This window comes from Mirounga leonina, unplaced genomic scaffold, assembly GCF_011800145.1.
Source record: "Mirounga leonina isolate KUSES-001 unplaced genomic scaffold, KU_Mleo_1.0 Mir_168, whole genome shotgun sequence".
Lineage (NCBI taxonomy): Eukaryota > Metazoa > Chordata > Mammalia > Carnivora > Phocidae > Mirounga > Mirounga leonina.
Window position 1 is genome coordinate 31,679,562 of NW_023270426.1, and position 21,957 is coordinate 31,701,518.

General features: G+C 38.5%; 1 protein-coding gene across 2 annotated transcripts in view; it reads right to left on the reverse strand.

Annotated features, from left to right (window-relative positions):
• The window catches only part of SLC38A9 (solute carrier family 38 member 9), a 91,019-nt gene that overhangs the window by 41,190 nt on the left and 27,872 nt on the right, over positions 1–21,957 (reverse strand). The window contains exons 3-8 of one of the 2 annotated variants that reach the window (XM_035014439.1): positions 13,136–13,268; positions 8,334–8,455; positions 8,133–8,196; positions 7,795–7,888; positions 6,074–6,244; positions 1,905–1,964 (exon numbers count right to left, since the gene is read on the reverse strand). In XM_035014439.1, coding sequence (XP_034870330.1) covers positions 1,905–1,964; positions 6,074–6,244; positions 7,795–7,888; positions 8,133–8,196; positions 8,334–8,455; positions 13,136–13,268 — 644 coding nt within the window. Of the gene's footprint in view, positions 1–1,904; positions 1,965–6,073; positions 6,245–7,794; positions 7,889–8,132; positions 8,197–8,333; positions 8,456–13,135; positions 13,397–21,957 lie in introns of both variants that reach the window. The other variant, XM_035014440.1, reaches the window with a different exon arrangement.

Below are 21,957 nucleotides of genomic sequence, written 5' to 3' on the forward strand. Positions count from 1 at the left end.
TACCTTACAGAAGTGCTGTAAAATATTTAGAATAATGCCTGCACACAGTAAGTATCCAATAAAGGTCAGCTGTAATTTTACATTAACTGAGATGGACTGTTTCATAGTATTTAACACATCATTCAAAGAGAAGAATGCAAAGTAAACTGCCTTTGCTGATGGTACTCTCCAAATCATCAGTGTAATCATGAAACTTATGAATATGTTTTAAAATTATACCAAAATACGTTAATATAATTATTCAAAGGTGCGTGTGTGTGTCTGTGTGTCCACAGAAAAGCTGGTACTGCACTCACTCATTTGCTAGTGTTAACAAAACACAGGTTAACGAGTTTAATTAAGGAACAAAGTAAGACACTGAATAGTAAACATTGAAAGGTTTGCTTTAAGAGAGGAGACACTTTTGTCTGTTCATTATATCCCCAGAGCCTAGAATAGTTCCTGACATATAAGAGGCTTAATAAATATATGTTGAGGGGCATTTGGGTGGTGCAGTTGGTTGAGCGGTAACTCTTGATTTTGGAACAGGTTGTGATATTAGGGTGGTGGGATGGAGCCCCTCGTCGGGCTTGAGCTCAGCACAGAGTCTGCTTAAGACTCTCTGCCCCTCCCCCTGGCAGTGTGCTTTCTCTCTCTTAAATAAATAAATAAATCTTAAAAAAAAAAAAATATATATATATAGAATGAATTTTCTTCTCATTGATCAATGTGTTCATCAAAAGGATATCAATTTAGTATCTCTGAAATCTAAACACATAAATCTAAATACATAATGTAAAGATACATTAGTATTTCTGAAATCTAATACTCTAAAATCTAAATCATTAATACATAAAGCTTTAGGTGATGTTAAAGGTTAACAGTGTAACTGTTAAGAAGGTTACATTAGCTTTTACTTTTTTTTTAAAAGATTTTATCTATTTATTTGAGAGAAAGAGAGAACAAGTGAGGGGGAGGGGCAGAGGGAGAAGCAGACGCCCTGCTGAGCAGGGAGCCTCACTTGGGGCTCTATCACAGGACCCTGAGATCACGACCCAAGCTGAAGGCAGACGCTTAACCTACTGAGCCACCCAGGCGCCCCTACATTAGCTTTTACATTCATTTCCTCATGACTGCCATAGTGGATAAAACCACAAGCCACAAAGATTCATTTTTAACAAAATAATTAAAGGAAACTTTTCTAAGAAATTAAGATTTTCTTTTTTTGCCAGGCCTTCCAATTTATTTTTCTGCATTTAGTAACCTTTGTTCATTATTAGGAAATTATTTTACAGGATACAGATTTGTATATCTTAAATATTAGTAAATAATACAGTAAATTGTCTAAAAAAGTTAACAACCTGAGAACTATGCTTCTAGACTTCCAAAACAATTAGCAAAGACACAAACTCTTAAAAATATGTATTGACTATTCATAGGCAAACATGGATTCTATAGATGGAGCTACAATTGTGAATTGTATAATATGAACTCGATCTTGTTTAGCTCACATTAATACAACCTTTTATGGAGTTCGTTTTTTTTTTTTAAAGATTTTATTTATTTATTTGACAGAGAGAGACACAGCGAGAGAGGGAACACAAGCAGGGGGAGTGGGAGAAGGAGAAGCAGGCTCCCCGCAGAGCAGGGAGCCCGATGCGGGACTCAATCCCAGGACCCCGGGATCATGACCTGAGCTGAAGGCAGACGCTTAACCAACTGAGCCACCCAGGCGCCCTGGAGTTCGTTTTTTTTTGAAACACATTGGTTGTCATCAATTTCACAGTGGCTCAGTTAACATAATGGTAATGATGTTGCACTAATTAATTTACCTAAAATAAAGCAATATGTTCTACCTTAAATTCCTTTTGAAGCCAAGTGGAAAATAAAAAAACAAGCTAAACTTTAAATTTCAAACTACTCACCAGGGTTGCTATCATTGGTACTCAGTACAGCATCCGTGTCATTAATGTGATGAATAAAATCTAAAAATTAAAAGAAAAAATACAGTTTAATACCAAAATAAAGATGCTTATTCATAATCACCCCCTAAAATCTTTGATCTATAAAATCTTTTAAGATCTACTGTGTGGTAATACTACCTAGTACACTGAACCAAGGCTGCTTCATTGTTAACAGAGCTTCACCATTTTCAGCGTCCTCTACTTACAGGAATGATGTCATTGGCTTCACTGTTCCCACTATGGAAAATTTTTACATGATTGAAGATTTAAAGAAAAAAAAAATCTACCCACACGGCAGAATTTAGTTAAACCCTGGAATCAAGATAAAGTGTACAATTTTTTTCTTCTATTCACACTAATTGATATAAGTATAGTTACTTCTTATATAAAGTTCTAAAGCCTGCAGAGGGGAAAACCAACACTTATAACAGCAACACTTAGCTGGAGAATCACTTAAAGCTTTTACAAAGTATTATATATGCTTTTATAGACTGAAGATTATGTAGTAATTATTGCTCACATGTGCCACTAAGTTACACTAAAGGAAGTAGCAAAGTAAAAAAGCACATGCAGAACGGGAGAAGATATGTGCAAGTGACATATCTGGTAACAGGTTAGTATCCAAAACCCATCAAACTCAATACCTAAAAAACAAATAATCCAGTCAAGAAATGGGCAGAAGACATGAACAGACATTTTTCCAAAGAAGACATCCAAATGGCCAACAGACACATGAAAAAGTGCTCAATATCACTCGGCATCAGGGAAATCCAAATCAAAACCTCAATGAGATACCACCTCACACCAGTCAGAATGGCTAAAATTAACAACACAGGAAACAACAGAGGTTGGCCAGGATGTGGAGAAAGGCGAAGCCTCTTACACTGTTGGTGGAAATGCAAACTGGTGCAGCCACTCTGGAAAACAGTATGGAGGTTCCTCAAAAAGCTAAAAATAGAACTACCCTACAACCCAGCAATTGCACTACTAAGTATTTACCCAAAGGATACAAAAATACAGATTCTAAGGGGTACATGCACCCCAATATTTATAGCAGCATTATCAACAATAGCCAAACTATGGAAACAGCCTAAAGGTCCATTAACTGATGAGTGGAAAAAGAAGATGTGGTGTATACATACATACATACATATATGTATGTATACATATTACTGGAATATTAGCCATCAAAAAGAATGACAGCTTGCCATTTGCAATGATGTGGATGGAGCTAGAGTGTATTACACTAAGCAAATTAAGTTAGTCAGAGAAAGACAAATACCATATAATTTTACTTATATGTGGAATTTAAAAAACAAAACAGATGAACATGGGGAAGGAAAAAAAAAAGAGAGGATAGCAACCCATAAGAGACTCTTAACAATAGGGAACAAACTGAGGGTTGATGGAGGGAGGTGGGTGGGGAATGGGCTAAATGGGTGATGGGTATTAAGGAGGACACTTGTTATGATGATCACTGGATGTTATATGTAAGTGATGAATCACTAAATTCTACTCCTGAAACCAATATTATACTATATGCTAACTAGAATTTAAATAAAAATTTGAAAAAAAAAAAAAGTATCTGACTGCTTGAAATTAAAAAAAAAAAAAAACATGTGCAGATACCTGAGCATTCAAATCATTCTATAGTTAATGAGAGAATGGGTAAGAATGTGTTTCTTGTTAGACTGAAGTTATTCTGTTTGATGTTAATCTTTTATAACCTTGGTAACCCTTAAAAAAGGGTTTAATGTGAAAGTTAAATGAGTTGATAAAAAATGCTGGATTAGATTTTCAGGTCATAAAGTAAATTAAGTATGTGAATTATTCACCTCCACTGTATGCTTCTCAAGATAAAAGCAGTAGAGTAGTGCTCTAGGATTTTGTAGTATCTTCAAGGGTTATTAGTGATAAGATTGGAGGTGATCAATCTTTATTTCCTGATGCCAAAGACTCAAATAAGGCTAGTAAAACCTTGACACCAAGTATGGTAAGGTGAATATTCTCCCCCCAAATCCATGTCCACAGGAACCTTAGAATGTGACCTTATTTGGAAATAGGGTCTTTATGGAAATAATCAAATTAAGATGAGGTCATACAGGTTAGGGCAGGCCCTAAATTCAATGACTGATATCTTTAATAAGGAGAGAAAAATGTGCACTAAGACACACTGAGGGGAGATGGCCATGTGAAGACAGGCAGAAATTGGGTGATGCAGCTACAAGCCAAGGAATGAAAAGGATTGCCAACAATCAATCATCAGAAGCTAGGAGGAGGCAAGGAAGCAGTCTTCTTCCCTAGTGACACTTCAGTTTTGGACTTCTAGTCACCAGGACTGTGAGAGAATAAACTTCTCTTGCTTTAAGCCGAACAGTTTATGGTAATTTGTTACAGCAGCCTAATATACCAAGGCTCAACAAGGAGAGTATGAGAAAAACAAAACAAAACAAACAGGCTAGTATCTCTTTTGAAAAGACACAAAGGTTCTAAATAAAATAATAACCCCACTCCTCTCGAGAGTAAACTGAAATCCAGTAAGAAATTAAAAAACAGACATCATGACTGCTAAACTAAGTTTATCTCAGAATATAAGAATGATTTAAATAAAAATATATTCATATAATTTACCATATTAACAGTTTAAGGGAGAAAAGATTGGGTTGTCTGGGTGGCTCAGTCAGTCAAACATTTGACTCTTGGTTTCAGCTCAGGTCATGATCTCAGGGTCGTGAGATTGAGCCCCGTGTGGGGCTCTGTGCTGGGCATGGAGCCTGCTTAGCGTTCTTTCTCTCCCTGTCCCTCTGCCTCACCCCACCCTGCTCACTCTCTCTTTCTAAAAAAAAAATAATAATAAAAAAAATAAAAGAGAAAAGATTTATGATCATCTCAAGGGATGTAGAGTATTAAGTGTCTGATAAAATACAGTACACATTAATAAAATTCTTCAGAAAATAATAGGCAGGAACATCTTTATTTTTATTTATTTATTTATTTATTTATTTTTAAGATTTTATTTATTTGCGAGAGAGACAGTGAGAGAGAGACAGAGAGCATGGGAGGGAGGAGGGTCAGAGGGAGAAGCAGACTCCCCACTGAGCGGGGAGCCTGATGCGGGACTCGATCCCGGGACTCCAGGATCATGACCTGAGCCGAAGACAGTCGCTTAACCAACTGAGCCACCCAAGCGCCCGGCAGGAACATCTTTAAATTGCTAAAGGGTATAACCAATATCCCACAACAAACTTAATATTTAATGGGGAAAGATTTCCACAGGAACAATATAAGGATGTCTACCAGCACTGCATCTACATAACTTTATACTTTAAAAAAGATAAACATGTCTACATATAAACATGTATAAATTGTGTTTGTATATATATATATATAAATATAAGGGTATCTGTATACAAATATAAATGTATGTATATATGTATGAATCACTTAAAGTAGTAACTGGACAGGAAGTTTTCATTACTCATGGAAATATAACTATCTAAACATAAAATCCAAAGTGAATCTACAAAATTAGAATCAATAAGAGTTCAACACATCTGCTAGATTCAAGACAAAGATTCCAAAATTTATTAGGTTATTTTATAATAGCAACAAATAATTTGAATTTTTATAATTAAAAAGTATATCACTACTTTCTAGGAAGATGGAATGGTTTCATGAAAGAGGTGTGGGTTACATGGATATATTCATCAAAATCGCATGGCTAAGATTTATGTGTTTCTATGAATGTATATTCTATCTAAAAAACAGAACTGTGTATATAATAATAGTTAACTGAGGCGGGGAGTGGGTATAAGCATAGATCATGTTTTTTCAATGGATAGGATAATGACCCCAATGGGGGGGGAAATCTGTGCCTAGGAGGAAAAACAAAAACAAAAACACCCCTTATTCTTTTTACATATAAAGCACAAATACACACAGAGTTCATAAATGGATAAAAGTATATCTATGATATTAAAACAAACTGAATCAACTATATTTTCTAGAATTACAAATGACTTTTTGCTTTATTTATCCCAAGTCCAGAATTTAAGGCTGAAACTAAAACACTGCAGTAGTTACTGTATCTAAAAGTAACTACTGTTAAAGCATATGATATGGATACTTACTAAAAATAAACCTTCCAGTATTAAAAAGAAAATTAGACATAAGCACCCAATAAACTATCATTGCTCCAGTGAGAGATACCAAGGAGAAAAGGAGACTCGACCACTGTCCAAAGGAGCCGAAATAGTATCTGCAGACATCTGGATATTCCCAGGTAGTGGTATCCACTGATGCTAGATAAAAATAAGAGAAAGAATAAAATTAGATGTTACTCATATTCCCATAATCATAATCTGTATTCCCCCAATTAACTCAAAATATTTAGCAAAATATTAAGAATATTCCACCACTAGATATTAGACCAGAGAATGACATAACAGAAATTAAAACATTATAAACACATAAAAAAAATTGTAGGTCAACAAAACAGTACAGATAATAAAAGAAACAGATTATAGTATTTTATAATTAGTAACAACAAACGATAAATCAAGGCTAAGCAAATCATGAGTAAGAGTCAGAAGATATTATCCAATAATCTTTGGCATACTTAAATAACATATGGAGGAAAGTTTTCCTGAGTCATACTTTATACCACATGCCAATTTCAGACAACTGAGCTAAGAATTCAAAAATTAAATAACAGAAAAGTTAGACGACAATATAAAAGTAGACCTTGAAGGGTTATTCCTTTCTATCAAATGAAGAAACAGAAATTACAGTGGAAAAGATAGGTAGATATAAACAAACTTATATAATACAAAAGCCATTCAAATGTTGAATGGAAAAGAAAATTGACAAGAAATAATGGATAAAGGGCTAATGCCTACATCATACAAAGAACTTAGCAGATCTATAAGAGCACCAAGGGACTTGAGGATAAATGGGAAGAGATAAGAATAAATAATACAATTAAGAGAAAACATACCATTGCTTAATAGAGACCAAAAAAATAAAATAAAATTGAAGACAAAGCCTGATCTCTTGATTCAAAATTGCTAAGATTCACTGAAATAATGTAGGTCTATTTAGGTCCTAAATTACTTTAAAAGAATCTAAAAAGGTATTTCCCTGATGTAGAATTTGTAGAGATGAGTAGAGGCAATGTATTATTAAGCTTTGTGAATTCACCGAAAAGGACACATCCATATTTTCATATTTTTCTGTTACATTTTACTTTTAGGAGATTCCAACATTTAGATCTCTTGGTAGAGGATAGATCAAAAGTCACCATTACCTGATAAGAATCATAGAATTTTCTTTTCTTTTCTTTTTTAAAGATTTATTCATTTGAGAGAGAGTGAGCGCAGGGGGAGGGGCACAGGGAGAGGGAGAGAGACAATCCTTCAGCTGACTCCCTGCTGAATGAGGAGCCTGATGTAGGGCTGGATCCCAGGACCCTGAGATCATGACCTGAGCCGAAATCAAGAGTCCGACATTTAACTGACCAACCCACCCAGGCACCCCAGAATCACAGAATTTTCAATTTAGTTCTGGAAAAGACTTTATTTTAAAAATATGACCTTAATACTTTTTCTTATAAGGAAATCAGCATCAAAGTAAATGCATTCTGCAAAGAACTATAAACCTCTCTGAATTTCAAAGGTAGTCACTAATTCATTGATATATCAGTTCAGCTGAATGCTATGAATTAGAGAAGTAAATCTTTAGGCACAAAATAGTTAACACACATGTGGAATGTACACATTAGTGATCTACTTCAATAGGATGTACTTATTAATACCCAAACTGTTACTCTGTTTTCACCATGGCAAACTCTTACATATCATAGCTCGTGATTTCACTACTCTGTAGCAGCAATAAAGTGTTAAAATGCCCATCAGCATGATGACACACATTCCAGTAGTAAAGCCAGCCTGTTTAAAAATACAAACATAAAACAACATATATCATCATGTTAGAATAATTCATATGCAACCATATTATGTTACCATACCCTAAACAATTATGATAAAAACCTGATGATATAAAATTGAATATAATTATCTATTTTCTTTAATAAATGTTGTATAGATTTATTAAAACCTCTATTGTAAAACTTACAAATAAAGAGAAAAAAATTCAGGCAAAAAGTGTGAAAAAGCTGAAAAATTATATTACCTGTTTTATGCCCCAAGGAATACTTAATATAGATGTTCCCATCATGGTATTCCAAATCATAAAACTGAAAACACAGAATAGTAGCAGTAAAAATATGGAATTTGACTCTTTAAACATTTTAATTAAGACAAAAATTAAAATAACCATGAATTTTCATTAACATATAGTTTAAGTTATGCTCCAAAAAGAAGTTTTACTCACATGGTTACTAAACTGGTGTTTTTGCCATATCCTTCAGTGTAACTTTGCAGTTTATAAGCAGAACCCAATGGACTATATACATAGCACTCTTCTGGAGCTGGAACTACATGATCTGGGGCAATCTAGTAAAAGAAGAAATGTTATAAGAGAAATGCTACAACCAGTAAATGTGTAAAGTAGGATATTTTCTAAATATCAGAGTACCTGACTCTAGACACAATTCTAAATATCATGAACAAACAAATAGCACGTATCCCTGATTAATGAATATAAAAAACCCTTTCCAAATGTAGTAAAAAATCTAAAGGACCAAGAGTTTATTTTTTTTTTAAAGATTTTATTTATTTATTTGACAGAGAGAGACAAAGCGAGAGAGGGAACACAAGCAGGGGGAGTGGGAGAGGGAGAAGCAGGCTTCCTGCCGAGCAGGGAGCCCGATGCAGGGCTCGATCCCAGGACCCTGGGATCATGACCCGAGCTGAAGGCAGACGTTTAACGACTGAGCCACCCAGGCACCCCAGAACCAAGAGTTTAAAGAATAAGAGCAATAAAATGTTCATGTGAAATAACAATGAATTCCTAAAATATGCAACTATCAAAATATTTTTCTCTTCATTTTCATGAGAAATAAAGAAGAGTCAGCAAAGAGTGAGATTAAAGAATTCTAAATGGAGGAAATCTGGGTCTTAAGTGAGGGGAATTTCAAGAATCAAGTGGCCACTGAACTCCTCTGTGAGGGTGATTTTAGCAAAGAGGTAGGGAACTCAAACTATAAAGAAATGACACATCAATACAAGGTAAAGAAAGGAGATATGTACTTAAAAGCATTTAAAAAGCAGAAGTAAAAAGTGAGCTAACATAGCCTAAGGAAAGGCAAAGCAAGGATATAAGGATGGAATATATAAACAAAAGGATAGGAACCAAGAGAGGCTGAAGACACACAAAATGACTGAATAGATACATTTTCTTATACACATAGCTCTCACCTTACCTCCCATACATATCTTCTGAATTCTACCTCCCTAGAGAGGGGGAAAAAATTAGTCTCCAGATAGAATTCTGCCCATCTCCCTGAGAACAGTCCTTTGGAATATGTAGTAGTCCCATATATAGTAGTATAGTAGTTAAAAACATAGTAGCTGACTGGTATAAATCAATGATCTTTTTTCTTTTTTAAAGATTTTCTTTCTTTTTCTTTTCTCTTCTTCCTTTCCTTCCTTCCTTCCTTCCTTCCTTCCTTCCTTCCTTCCTTCCTTCCTTCCTTCCTTCCTTCCTTTCCTCTCCTTTCCTCTCCTTTCCTCTCCTTTCCTCTCCTTTCCTTTCCTTCACATGCAAGTGGGGGGGGGGAAGGCAGAGGAAGAAGGAGAAAATCTCGAGACTCCGCGCTGAGCACAGAGCCCCCCATGGGGCTCTATCTCACGATCCTGAGTTCATGACCTGAGCCAAAACCAAGAGTCGGACGTTTAACTGACTGAGCCACCCAGGCGACCCCTTTTTTTCTAAGTAGGCTCCACGCCCAGCATGCAGCCCAGTGCAGAGCTTGAATTCATGACCCTGAGATTAAGACTTGAGCTGAGACGAAAAGTTGGAGGCTTAACGGACTGAACCACACAGGCGTCCTTCAACTATCTTTTATATTTAGCACCTACTACGTAAATCTACAACTCGGTGCTAGGTTTAGTGTTCAAGAAAAAAAAATACAGTCCACAACTTTAAGAAGCTTAAATTCCATTTGGAAGACACATGAAGAAATTAGATAAGGCTAGAAGAGAGAAAAAAATTGTGAGATACTGTACTGCAGGAATGACAAAAAATTAACAGGGACTAGAATAGTTAGGGAAGATGTCAAGGAAGTGATGGAATACTGAACCTCAGTAGGTAGACAGGATATGGACTGGTACAAAAAGAAAAAGTTTTGAGTCCTTCTCTATGCATATAATTGGTGGTAGCTTGTGGGTAAAAAATGTCTTGAATGCTATGCCTTGTGTGGCTTTGGAAACAATTATTTCTGAGAGATAAAAAGGCATATATAGAAATGGGTCTGCTGCCTTCTCTTTTACCCTTAATCCTCCTGGGTCTGAGTTATATAATCTTCTTCAAGGGAGTAAAAAGAAAAAAGGGAAAGGACCATGTCTGCATCAGGCAGGAGATAAACCATGATGGCTAGCAAAGTTCAGAAAAAGTGAAAACTGAAAGTTACAGGAGGCAGGATTAGAAGCTAGAGGTTAAGAAGTTGCAAATTCTAGGGCGCCTGGGTGGCTCAGTTGGTTAAGCGACTGCCTTCGGCTCAGGTCATGATCCTGGAGTCCCGGGATCAAGTCCGCATCGGGCTCCCTGCTCAGCAGGGAGTCTGCTTCTCCCTCTGACCCTCACCCCTCTCATGCTCTCTCTCTCATTCTCTCTCTCAAATAAATAAATAAAATCTTTAAAAGAAAAAAAAGAAGTTGCAAATTCTAGAGAGTTACAGACAAAATGGAGAATTGGATTCCATACTTTGGCAGTAATGTTGGGCAGTGTTTTTCTTTCTTTCGTTCTTTCTTTTTTTTTTTTTTAAGATTTTATATATTTATTTGAAATAGAGAGAGAAACCAAGAGAGTGAGCAAGAATGGGGGGGGGAGGGGCTGCAGAGGGAGAGGGAGAAGCAGACTCCCTGCTAAGCAGAGAGCCTGATGAGCCACCCAGCACCCAGGCGTAGGGCAGTGCTTTTCAAACTTAAATTTTCCTGTGACTGACACAGGGATGTTGTTAAATACAAATTATGATTCAGTAGGTCTGGAGTAAGGACTGAGATTCTGCATTTTTAGTAAGTTCTCAGTGATGCCAATATTGCTGGCCTGTGCAGGCCACATTTTTATTAACAAGGATCTAGGAGATGTTGGCAGTCAAATAATTTTCTTCCCTTCCCCATTTTAGAATAAAAATATTAAGATAAATGAGGAAATTTTCAGAAATAAAAAGGCACAACTCCGTAAAATCCTGAGATGTGTGGTTTCACACTGTTCTTCCCTTAAACGCCTTTTAAGAAAAATAATTTTGTAATTCTCAGGAAATGAGCCTGGATATATACATACATTCACTAAAAATGGTCATGTCTTGGGGTGTCTGGGTGGCTCAGTTGGTTAAGCATCTGCCTTCGGCTCAGGTCATGATCTCAGGGTCCTGGGATCGAGCCCCACATTGGGCTCTCTGCTTGGCGGGGAGCCTGCTTGCCCCTCTCTCTCTGCCTGCCTCTCTGCCTACTTGTGATCTCTATCTCTCTGTCAAATAAAAAAAAAAATGGTCATGCCTTACTGTTAATTCTAGATCGCTGTTTATATACTTTTACTAGAGTCATCTCACTGTCAGTTAACAAGAGGTATTCAACTTGGTGTACAATGTTGACTTAATTTCCAGGCAAACAATGTCCATTCAGGAATAGACTGGCCCAGCTGGTATCTCTGAAGTTTGCTTCCACAAGTAGAGCCTCTAGAAGGTCTGAATTAGACCCAGAGACATTGGATTACTTCTACTCCACAGAGGGCTTAGATAATTGTTATGGAACTAAGACTTTACTACAAGTACTGATATAAAGGCCTAGGGGAGGAAATAATGAAAAAATTGGGGGGAAAAAATGACCAGAATATTTTGGAAGTCATTACTCTGGTTATACAAAAGGAGATCTTAATACTTCATAAGACTTTAAGTGAGATATCTATGTTCAAATGATATCCCAATCCTTGTCCCTCCCTCAGTAAACATCTAAAGAGTATTGGTTCCCTTCTCCTTTTTTTATTATTATCAATAAAAATATCATTTTTCCTCCCAGAATGTTTCCATTTTTCCTTAGGCTTTCAAGTTTCTGCATATCTCACATGTGATGATTCTTATAAAGCAACCAAATTACTTCCCATATTTTTGATCCTAAAATAATAATACAGATTTTAGAAGATCAAAAGTCAACAACCATGGCCCATGGTCAAATCTGGCCTTCAACCTATTATTTTACAGCCTCTTTGCTAAGAATGGTTTTTATGTTTGTAATGATCATAAAACAGTAGTAGGGGGGCCTGGGTGGCTCACTCAGTTAAGCATCTGCCTTCAGTTCAGGTCATGATCCCAGGGTCCTGGGATCCAGCCCCAAACTGGGCTCCTTGCTCGGCGGGGAGCCTGCTTCTCCCTCTCCCTCTGCCCCTCACTCGTGCTTGCTCTCTCTCTCTGGTGCTCTCTCTCTCTCTCAAATACATGAAATCTTAAAAAAAAACCACAACCAAAAGTGAAGAAGACTATGCAATAGTATATGGCCCACAAAGCCTAAAACGTTTAGAATCTGCAATTTGACCCTTGTTTTTGATCTACAAAAGGACATTACTAAATAGCAAAATATTATATATGTTTGTATTTCAGTTTCCCACTCCTATAGAAAACGTCTAAGAACTTTTTTCCCTTGTAGCTTCAAACTTAATAAATGAACAGACTAATCAGATCTGTTATTATTTATGTTATTTATCAATGACCTACTAAAGTACTTTAGTAGTTTATTCTCCTCAGAGCTCTTAGGATTGGGGACTAGCAGAATTCAATCCAACAAATCTCTTAGGCTACTGTCAACATAGAGAGATTGTTTCAAATCTCTATGTCATGCTAGATAAGACTGAGCTAGCCTGAGATGTAAGATGTGTACTAATTACTATCTTGATTTTCCATGATGGCATCCTTGGAATATGGCCAGCAAAAAGTTCAATCACTGGGAGTTTCCCTTGCTTATGCTGTTCATTGTTCATTTCAACTTAACCTTAGACAATTAGCAATGTTTGCCCCTTACCAGTGCCTTGTCTGCAGGAGCAGTGAGCCGGCTGTAGTAATGGATCCTCTTGTTCATGGCAGAGGCATGGTCGCTAACCCTCTGAATGACATCATTCACACTGACGATGTTTGTGGGCTCTATATAGAAAGGCCTAGAGAAGGGAATATATACTTGACAAAGAACATTCAGCCAGAAATTCTGGAAGTCAGCCATTGAAGAAAATAACTTCTTGTCCTCCATTAGAAATGGGATGTACCAAGGCAAGGCATTCAGTTCTCACTTTTGGTGGGAAAAGAAAATATCACAAAAGAAGTATTATCCAATCCAAAGATTAAAGCTTTTGTCTCATAATACTATTATAAATACACTTTTTTAATCTTTAGGAATTTAGCAATAGGAGATATAACAGAAAGAGTTTCAGTCAGTCATTAAAAAGAAGTATAGCAGCTATCAGTTTTCAACAATGAAATTTAGACCCACACAGCTTTGAATATCCTCTCAAAAAGCTTCTGGCACTAAATCAAAGAAATTATTGTCATAAATGTTTCTCTACTAAAGAGGAACTACTCTCTTCTACTAAAGAGTCTCTACTCCTTCTTTATGGGCCAAAATTACTTTCTATGACAAATAAAATATCTACTGCTTGGTTCATGTACTAAAGATTAGTAATCTCAACCACCTCCCTTGTGAAACTTGTCTGAAGTACTATCAAATGGAACATCAAGACACTAGAGATACTTTGCCTTATTCTACTTTATTTGGACTTCAGTAACAAATCCTATTATGCTATTATTTATATGTATGCTTCTTTCCCATAACTATGTCCCAATCAACTGCAGATCAGGTTTTCAATCATGATTTTCAGTCACTAACCCTGCCAGTTCATTACCAAAACTCCCTCCGTTTGCTTCTAAACTTCCAGTAATATAATCCCAAACAGAAAGACCATGAAAAGTACTGCCCTTCTCCACTGATTCTCAAATCTCTCAAAGTCACAAATGATATTGTGCCCCAAACTGCATATGCTATGACCCAAATTGCATATAATATGCTATTTTCAAATTACACACAGATCCAAATAATGAAGGAAAAAAACCCTTAGATTTCTCTGAGTTCCATATAACTCTTCTACACAATGGGGTGCCTGGGTGGCTCAGTTGTTAAGCGTCTGCCTTCAGCTCAGGTCATGATCCTGGGGTCTTGGGATCGAGCCCCGCATCAGGCTCCGTGCTCAGTGGGAAGCCTGCTTCTCCCTCTCCCACTCCCCCTGCTTGTGTTCCCTCTCTCACTGTGATTCTCTGTCAAATAAAAACTAAAAAACAAACAAAAAAACAAAACAAAGTCTTCTACACTTACAGTTCTGAAAGAAGCTTAAAATGTATGTTAGTCATAAGCTGTAATCATCAAGAGAGTATGGTACTGGCATAAAAACAGACACATAGATCAATGGAACAGAATAGAGAAGCCAGAAATGGACCCTCAATTCTATGGTCAACTAATTTTCGACAAAGCAGAGAAGAATATCCAATGGAAAACAGTCTCTTCAACAAATGGTGTGGGAAAAATTGAATAGTCACATGTAGAAAAATGAAACTGGACCACTTTCCTATACCATACACAGAGATAAACTCAAAATGGATGAAAGACCTAAATGTGAGAATGTGAGACAGGAATCCATCAAAATCCTAGAGAACACAGGCAGCAACCTCTTTGACCTCAGCCACAGCAACTTCTTGTTAGACATGTCTCCAAAGGCAAGAGAAACAAAGACAAAAATTAACTATTGGGACTTCATCAAGATAAAAAGCTTTTGCACAGCAAAGAAACAGTCAACAAAACTAGAGGGAACCTATGGAATGGGAGAAAATATCTGCAAACGTCTTACCAGATAAAGGGCTAGTATCCAAAATCTATAAAGAACTTATTAAACTTAACACCGGGAGCCAGGGTGCCTCAGGGCAGGAAAGGCTTCTGCCGCCCCCTGAGGACCCAGCGCCCCTCCAAGAGCCAGGGCTGCATTTCCAATAAGTTCTGCAGCCGCCCCGGGGAGAACCTGGGCCCTTTGCAGCAACTTGGTGCCTCCTGGGGAACGACAGAGAAGCTGCCTTGTTGGCTGAGTGCTGAGGAGGGGGCTCTGGGCGGCTTCCCAGGACATGCTGATGCAGGCTTGTTTCTGGGGAGAAATCCTGACCTAAATTCAGAGGAAGGGGAGCTGCATTCAGCTGGGACAGGAATACAGGCACTGCTGACTCTCAGGATCTTCTAGAAGGAGCAGGTGGGATCCCAATTTCCAGGTTCTGCTGGAATCAGAGCCCCAGAGGTCGGAAGAAGGAAAGATGGCGGAGGAGTAGGGGACCCTGTTTCAACTGGTCCCCGGAATTGAGCTGGATATCTAACAGACCACTCTGAGCACCCCCGAAACCAGCCCTAGATGTAAGAAGATCTGGATCTCTACAAACAGAATATTGCAGGCGGTTGGTTTTTTTTTTTTTTTTAAAGATTTTATTTATTTATTTGAGACAGAGAGAATGAGAGACAGAGAGCATGAGAGGGAGGAGGGTCAGAGGGAGAAGCAGCCTCCCCGCCGAGCAGGGAGCCCGATGCGGGACTCGATCCCAGGACTCCAGGATCATGACCTGAGCCGAAGGCAGTCGCTTAACCAACTGAGCCACTCAGGCGCCCGCAGGCGGTTGGTTTTGAGGTACGAAGCGGGGAGCCCTGATTCCATGGGCAGATATCGGAGGATAAACAGCAGTGGGAGGTAGCCTGTCCATGGGGATCCTACACTGCTGGTGAGCGACAGCCGGGCACAGACTTGCAGACCAGTAGCAGCGGGAAAGGACTTTAGGGCAGCCCCCAGGGCGGAAACCCGGAGCGGCGGCGTGGTGCGAGCGAACTGGGAGCAGCTGGCAGTTTTAGAAGCACAAAGGGCAGAGACCTGCTCTGACCTGGAGGCAGGACTGGGGGCGCTGCTGAGGGGCCCACACCCCAGGCTGCTGCAGTTTATAGCAGTACAGACAGAAACGGAGACGGTGTGGCCTGGAGAGCTCACGGAAGAACAGACTGTGATCTCTCTGCTCTGAGGCAGAGGGTTCTGCTCTGACTCGCGGAAGAGACCCAGAGGGCCGCCAGGGAAAGGCGCCAGAGAACAAAAGCCCCAAAGACTGATTCCCGCTGAGCCCATCCCCCGCCACAGGAGGGCAGGGTAACTCCGCCCCAACAGGGTTGCCTGAGTAACAGTGCGGCAGGCCCCACCCCCAGAAGACAGGCTGGGAAAACAAGAGGCCAGCAACCCTAAGGTTCTAAGAAAACAGGTGCATCTTGCTTGGGTTCTGGTCAATAATTTGGACTCTATACATTCCCTCAAACACTCATCAACAGAATGACTAGGAGGAGGAACCCCCAAAATAGAAAAGACTCAGAGATGATGACTTATGCTGCAGATTTACAAATGGATGCAGATATAACCAAGATGTCGGAGATGGAATGCAGGCTAGCAACTGTGAAGACAATGGCTAGAATGGAGAAATCAATTAATGGCAACATAGAGTCTCTAAGGGCAGAAATGAAAGCTGAATTGGCAGAACTTAAAAATGCTATCAATGAGATCCAATCCAATCTAGATAATCTAACAGCTAGGGTAACTGAGGCAGAAGAACGAATAAGCGACCTGGAAGAGAATATAATAGATAAAAAGGGAAAAGAGGAGGCCAGGGAAAAACAACTCAGAATCCATGAAAATAGAATCAGAGAAGTAAGTGACACCATGAAGCGTTCCAATGTCAGAATAATTGGAATCCCAGAGGGAGTGGAGAGAGAGAGGACTAGAAGATGGATTTGAGCAAATCGTAGCTGAGAACTTCCCTAATCTGGGGAATGAAACAAACACTCGTGTCCTAGAGGCAGAGAGGACCCCTCCCAAGATCAAGGAAAACAGGCCAACATCCCGGCATGTAATAGTAAAACTCGCAAATCTTAGAACCAAGGAAACCATCTTAAGGGCACTTAGGAGGAAGAGATTCCTTACGTACAGAGGGAGGAACATCAGAATAACGTCAGACCTATCCACAGAGACCTGGCAAGCCAGAAAGGCCTGGCAAGACATATTCAGGGTACTAAACGAGAAAAACATGCAGCCAAGAATACTTTATCCGGCAAGGCTGTCATTTAGAATGGATGGAGAGATGCAGAGCTTCCAAGACCGGCAGAAACTGAAAGAACATGTGACCACTAAGCTGGCCCTGCAAGAAATATTAAGGGGGGTTCTATAAAAGGAGAAAGACCCCAAGAATGATACAGAACAGAAATTTACAGAGACAATCTATACAAACAAGGACTTCACAGGCAACATGATGACAATAAATTCATATCTTTCAATAATCACTCTCAACGGCCTAAATGCTCCCATAAAATGGCACAGGGTTGAAGATGGGATAAAAAGACAGGACCCATCCATATGCTGTCTACAAGAGACTCACTTTGAACCTAAAGATACATCCAGACTCAAAGTGAAGGGATGGAGATCCATCTTCCATGCCAGCGGACCTCAAAAGAAAGCTGGGGTAGTAATTCTTATATCAGACAAATTAGATTTTAAACTAAAGTCTGTAATAAGAGACACAGAAGGACACTATATCATTCTTAAAGGGTCTATCCAACAAGAAGATCTAACAATTGTAAATATCTATGCCCCCAACATGGGAGCAGCCATCTACATAAGCCAACTGTTAACCAAAATAGAGAGTTGCATTGATAACAATACATTAATTGTAGGAGACCTCAACACTCCACTCTCAGCAATGGACAGATCATCTAAGCAGAAAATCAACAAGGAAACAAGAGCTTTGAATGATACATTGGACCAGATGGACCTCATAGATATTTACAGAACATTCCACCCTAAAACAACAGAATACTCATTCTTCTTGAGCGCACACAGAACTTTCTCCAGAATAGACCATATACTGGGTCACAAATCAGGTCTCAACGGACACCAAAAGATTGAGATTATTCCCTGCATATTCTCAGACCACAATGCTCTAAAACTGGAACTCAATCATAAGAAAAAATTTGGCAGAAATTCAAACACTTGGAAGCTAAAGACCACTCTGCTCAAGAATGTTTGGGTCAACCAAGAAATCAAAGAAGAACTGAAACAATTCATGGAAATCAATGAGAATGAAAACACATCGGTCCAAAACCTATGGGATACTGCAAAGGCGGTCCTAAGGGGGAAATACATAGCCATCCAAGCCTCACTCAAAAAAAGAGAAAAATCCCGAATTCACCAACTAACTCTATACCTTAAAGAACTAGAGAAAAAGCAACAAACAACGCCTAAGCCACGCATTAGAAGAGAAATAATTAAAATTAAAGCAGAAATCAATGAATTAGAAACCAGAAACACAGTAGATCAGATCAATGAAACTAGAAGTTGGTTCTTTGAAAGAATTAATAAGATTGATAAACCACTGACCAGATTTATCCAAAAGAAAAGAGAAAGGACCCAAATTAATAAAATTATGAATGAAAGGGGAGAGAGCATGACTAACACCAAGGAAATAGAAACAATTATTAGAAATTATTATCAACAACTATATGCCAATAAACTGAGCAATCTGGATGAAATGGAGGCCTTCCTGGAAACCTATAAGCTGCCAAGACTGAAACAGGAAGAAATTGACAACCTGAATAGGCCAATAACCAGTAAGGAGATTGAAGCAGTGATCAAAAACCTCCCAAAAAACAGGAGTCCAGGGCCTGATGGATTCCCATCATTCTACCAATGGGAATTCTACCAAACATTCAAAGAAGAAATAATACCTATTCTACTGAAGCTGTTTCAAAAAATAGAAACAGAAAGAAAACTTCCAAACTCATTCTATGAGGCCATCATTACCTTAATCCCCAAACCAGGCAAAGACCCCATCAAAAAGGAGAATTTCAGACCGATATCCCTGATGAATATGGATTCCAAAATCCTCAACAAAATCCTAGCTAATAGGATCCAACAATACATTAAAAGGATCATCCACCACGACCAAGTGGGATTTATCCCCGAGATGCAACAAGGGTGGTTCAACATTCGCAAATCAATCAATGTGACAGAACACATTAATAAGAGGAGAGAGAAGAACCATTTGGCCCTCTCAGTTGATGCAGAAAAAGCATTTGACAAAATACAACATCCTTTCCCGATTAAAACTCTCCAGAGTATAGGGATAGAGGGAACATTCCTCAAGTTCATAAAATCCATCTATGAAAAACCCACAGTGAATATCATCCTCAATGGGGAAAAGCTGAGAGCCTTTCCCTTAAGATCAGGAACACGTCAAGGATGCCCACTCTCACCACTATTGTTCAACATAGTACTAGAAGTCTTAGCAACAGCAATCAGACAACAAAAAAAATAAAAGGTATTCAAATTGGCAAAGAAGAAGTCAAACTCTCTCTTTTTGCAGACGACATGATACTTTATGTGGAAAACCCAAAAGACTCCACCCCCAAATTACTAGAACCCATACAGCAATTCCGTAATGTGGCAGGATACAAAATCAATGCACAGAAATCAGTTGCTTTCTTATACACTAACAATGCAACTGTAGAAAGAGAAATTAGAGAAACGATTCCATTTACAATAGCACCAAAAACCATAAGATACCTCGGAATAAACCTAACCAAAGAGGGAAAGGATCTATACTCTAGGAACTATAGAACGCTCATGAAAGAAATTGAAAAAGACACAAAAAGATGGAAAAATATTCCATGCTCATGGATCGGAAGAATAAACATTGTTAAAATGTCTATACTACCCAGAGCAATCTATACCTTCAATGCCATCCCGATCAAAATTCCAATGACATTTTTCAAAGTGCTGGAACAAACAATCCTAAAATTTGTATGGAATCAGAAAAGACCCCGAATCGCCAAGGAGATGTTGAAAAAGAAAAACAAACTTGGGGGCATCACGTTGCCCGAATCCAAGCTATAATATAAAGCTGTGATCACCAAGACAGCATGGTACTGGCACAAAAACAGATATAGAGAACCCCGATATGGATCCTCAACTCTATGGTCAAATAATCTTTGACAAAGCAGGAAAAAACATGCAATGGAAAAAAGTCTCTTCAATAAATGGTGCTGGGAAAATTGGACAGCCACATGCAGAAGAATGAAACTTGACCATTCTCTAACATCATTCACAATGATAAACTCAAAGTGGATGAAAGACCTCAATGTGAGACAGGAATCCATCAAAATCCTAGAGGAGAACATAGGCAGTAACCTCTTTGACATCACCCACAGCAACTTCTTTCAAGATACATCTCCAAAAGCTAGTGAAACAAAAGCAAAAATGAACTTTTGGGACTTCATTAAGATAAAAAGCTTCTGCACAGCAAAGGAAACAGTCAACAAAACAAAGAGGCAACCCACAGAATGGGAGAAGATATTTGCAAATGACATTACAGATAAAGGGCTGGTATCGAAGATCTATAAAGAACTTCTCAAACTCAACACCCAAAAAACAAATCATCAAGTCAAAAAGTGGGCAGAAGACATGAACCAGACACTTCTCCAAAGAAGACATACCCTATGACCCAGCAATTGCACTACTGGGTATTTACCCCAAAGACACAGATGTAGTGAAAAGAAGGGCCATATGCACCCCAATGTTTATAGCAGCAATGTCTGCAATAGCCAAACTGTGGAAAGAGCCGAGATGCCCTTCAACAGATGAATGGATAAAGAAGATGTGGTCCATATATACTATGGAATATTACTCAGCCATCAGAAAGGATGAATACCCAACTTTTACATCAACATGGATGGGACTGGAGGAGATTATGCTAAGTGAAATAAGTCAAGCAGAGAAAGTCAATTATTATATTGTTTCACTTATTTGTGGAACATAAGGAATAACATGGAGGACTTTAGGAGAAGGAAGGGAAAAATGGGGGGGGGGGAATTGGAGGGAGAGATAAACCATGAGAGACTATGGACTCTGAAAGACAAACAGGGTTTTAGAGGGGAGGGGGGAGGGGGGATGGTTAGCCCGGTGACAGGTATTAAGAAGGGCATGTACTGCATGGAGCACTGGGTGTTATACGAAAACAACGGATCGTGGATCACCACATCAAAAACTAATGATGTATTGTATGGTGACTAACACAACATAATGAAATTAAAAAAAAAACACACACAAAAAATTAACACCAAAAACCAAAAAATTTAATCAAGAAATGGGCAAAAGACATGAACAGATGTTTCTCCAAAAGAAGACATACAAATGGCCAACAGACACATGAAAAAATGCTCAACATCACCCGGCCTCAGGGAAATATAAATCAAAACCATGAGATAACACTGCATACCAGTCAGAATGGCTAGAATTAACAACTCAGGAAACAACAGATGTTGGTAAGGATTCCGAGAAAGAGGAACCCTCTTACACTGTTGGTGGGAATGCAAAGTGGTGCAGCCCCTCTGGAAGATAGCATGGAGGTTCCTCAAAAAGTTAAAAATAGAACTACCCTATGACCCAGTAATTGCACCATTAGGTACTTATCCAAAGGATACAAACATAGTGATTTGAAGGGGCACATGTACCCCAATGTTTATAGTAGCAATGTCCACAATAGCCAAACTATGGAAAGAGCCCAGATGTCCACTGAAAGATAAATGAATAAAGAAGATGTGGTATATATCTACAATGCAATATTACTCAGTCATCAAAAGAATGAAATCTTGCCATTTTCAACGAAGTGGATGGAACTAGAGGGTATTATATTAAGCGAAGTAAGTCAGAGAAAGACAAATATATGATTTCACTCATATGTGGA